Consider the following 1,084-nt stretch of genomic DNA (forward strand, 5'->3'; position numbering starts at 1 on the left):
CTTTACATTAAACCTGACTCATAGTGGATAAATCTGCTGCCACAGGACTAAAAGCCCTCCTGGAGGTTCTCTAACACTCTCTTCTGCCCCTACCGGTCCCATAGCTGGTGTCCTTGTAGTGCTCCAGGTCGGAGGCCTGGGACGACAGCCTGGAGCACAGCCGGTGCTTCTTGTGGATGCAGAAGAGAACCGGAGCTCTTTCCAGCACCAGATACTTGACCCAGTGGGGCACGGGAGGCTGCAGGTCCTGCTTGTGGACCAGACGCACGATCAGCACCGTTTCGGTCAGGCTGATGACCAGGAGGGCCATGCAGACCACGAAGTACACACCTGCAGCACAGGTAGGAGGAGACGGAGCAGCATGAACATCCCTCACCAGTCAGCAGCCTTTGCAACACACATAAGATAATGTTCCTGCAACAAATTTTAAGCTCTGGTGTCGACACTTGTTGGAGAATCAAGATCTAAACGCTGATGAGCACCGCTGATCCCAGTCACCTATCAGAGGAGTTCCTATGGCGGTGGCGGGCAGCGTGTCGGACACGATGATGAGGAAGACCGAGTAGCCGAGCAGCAGCGTGATCTTGAAGGAGACTCTCTCTCCGCTGTCCGGAGGCAGGTAGAAGCCCACGATGTCCATCACCATCAGGAAGATGCTGGGCAGCAGCAGGTTCACGGTGTAGAAGAGCGGCCGGCGCCGGATCACCACCTGGGACATGTGGTTCTTAGTCAACGTGTGACAGTACAGCTGTCGCTAATTAACAAGTTCTGTCTTGTTAGTTCAGTCAGAAATGTTAAAACGGCTTTTTATCGCTCCACATATGCTCAAAGTGAAGAAGGTGTTCTGTCCTGGAAGTACGACCACAAAGAAATGCGAAAGATGCAAAAGATAAAACAGTGACAACAAAAGAAAAGAAAGACAGAACATTTTTTAAAAATAATAATAAGAAGAAGAAGAAGAAGAAGAAGATTGTAAAAAAAAAATAAAATAAAAATAATTAAAGATGATATTCCAGGAAACTAAACTAAAAATGATGGGGAGAAAAAAAACTATAAACAAAATAATAGTAGTTTCTAGCATTAA

At 47.3% G+C, this 1,084-nt stretch overlaps 1 protein-coding gene across 1 annotated transcript in view; it reads right to left on the minus strand.

Annotated features, from left to right (window-relative positions):
- Positions 1 to 1,084, minus strand: part of htr3a (5-hydroxytryptamine (serotonin) receptor 3A) — a 7,135-nt gene that overhangs the window by 2,172 nt on the left and 3,879 nt on the right. The window contains exons 7-8 of the mRNA XM_008279108.1: positions 499 to 709; positions 94 to 330 (exon numbers count right to left, since the gene is read on the minus strand). Of these exons, the coding sequence (XP_008277330.1) occupies positions 94 to 330; positions 499 to 709 (448 nt within the window). The remainder of the gene's footprint in view (positions 1 to 93; positions 331 to 498; positions 710 to 1,084) is intronic.

Source organism: Stegastes partitus, unplaced genomic scaffold (genome assembly GCF_000690725.1).
Source record: "Stegastes partitus isolate 25-593 unplaced genomic scaffold, Stegastes_partitus-1.0.2 Scaffold144, whole genome shotgun sequence".
Lineage (NCBI taxonomy): Eukaryota > Metazoa > Chordata > Actinopteri > Pomacentridae > Stegastes > Stegastes partitus.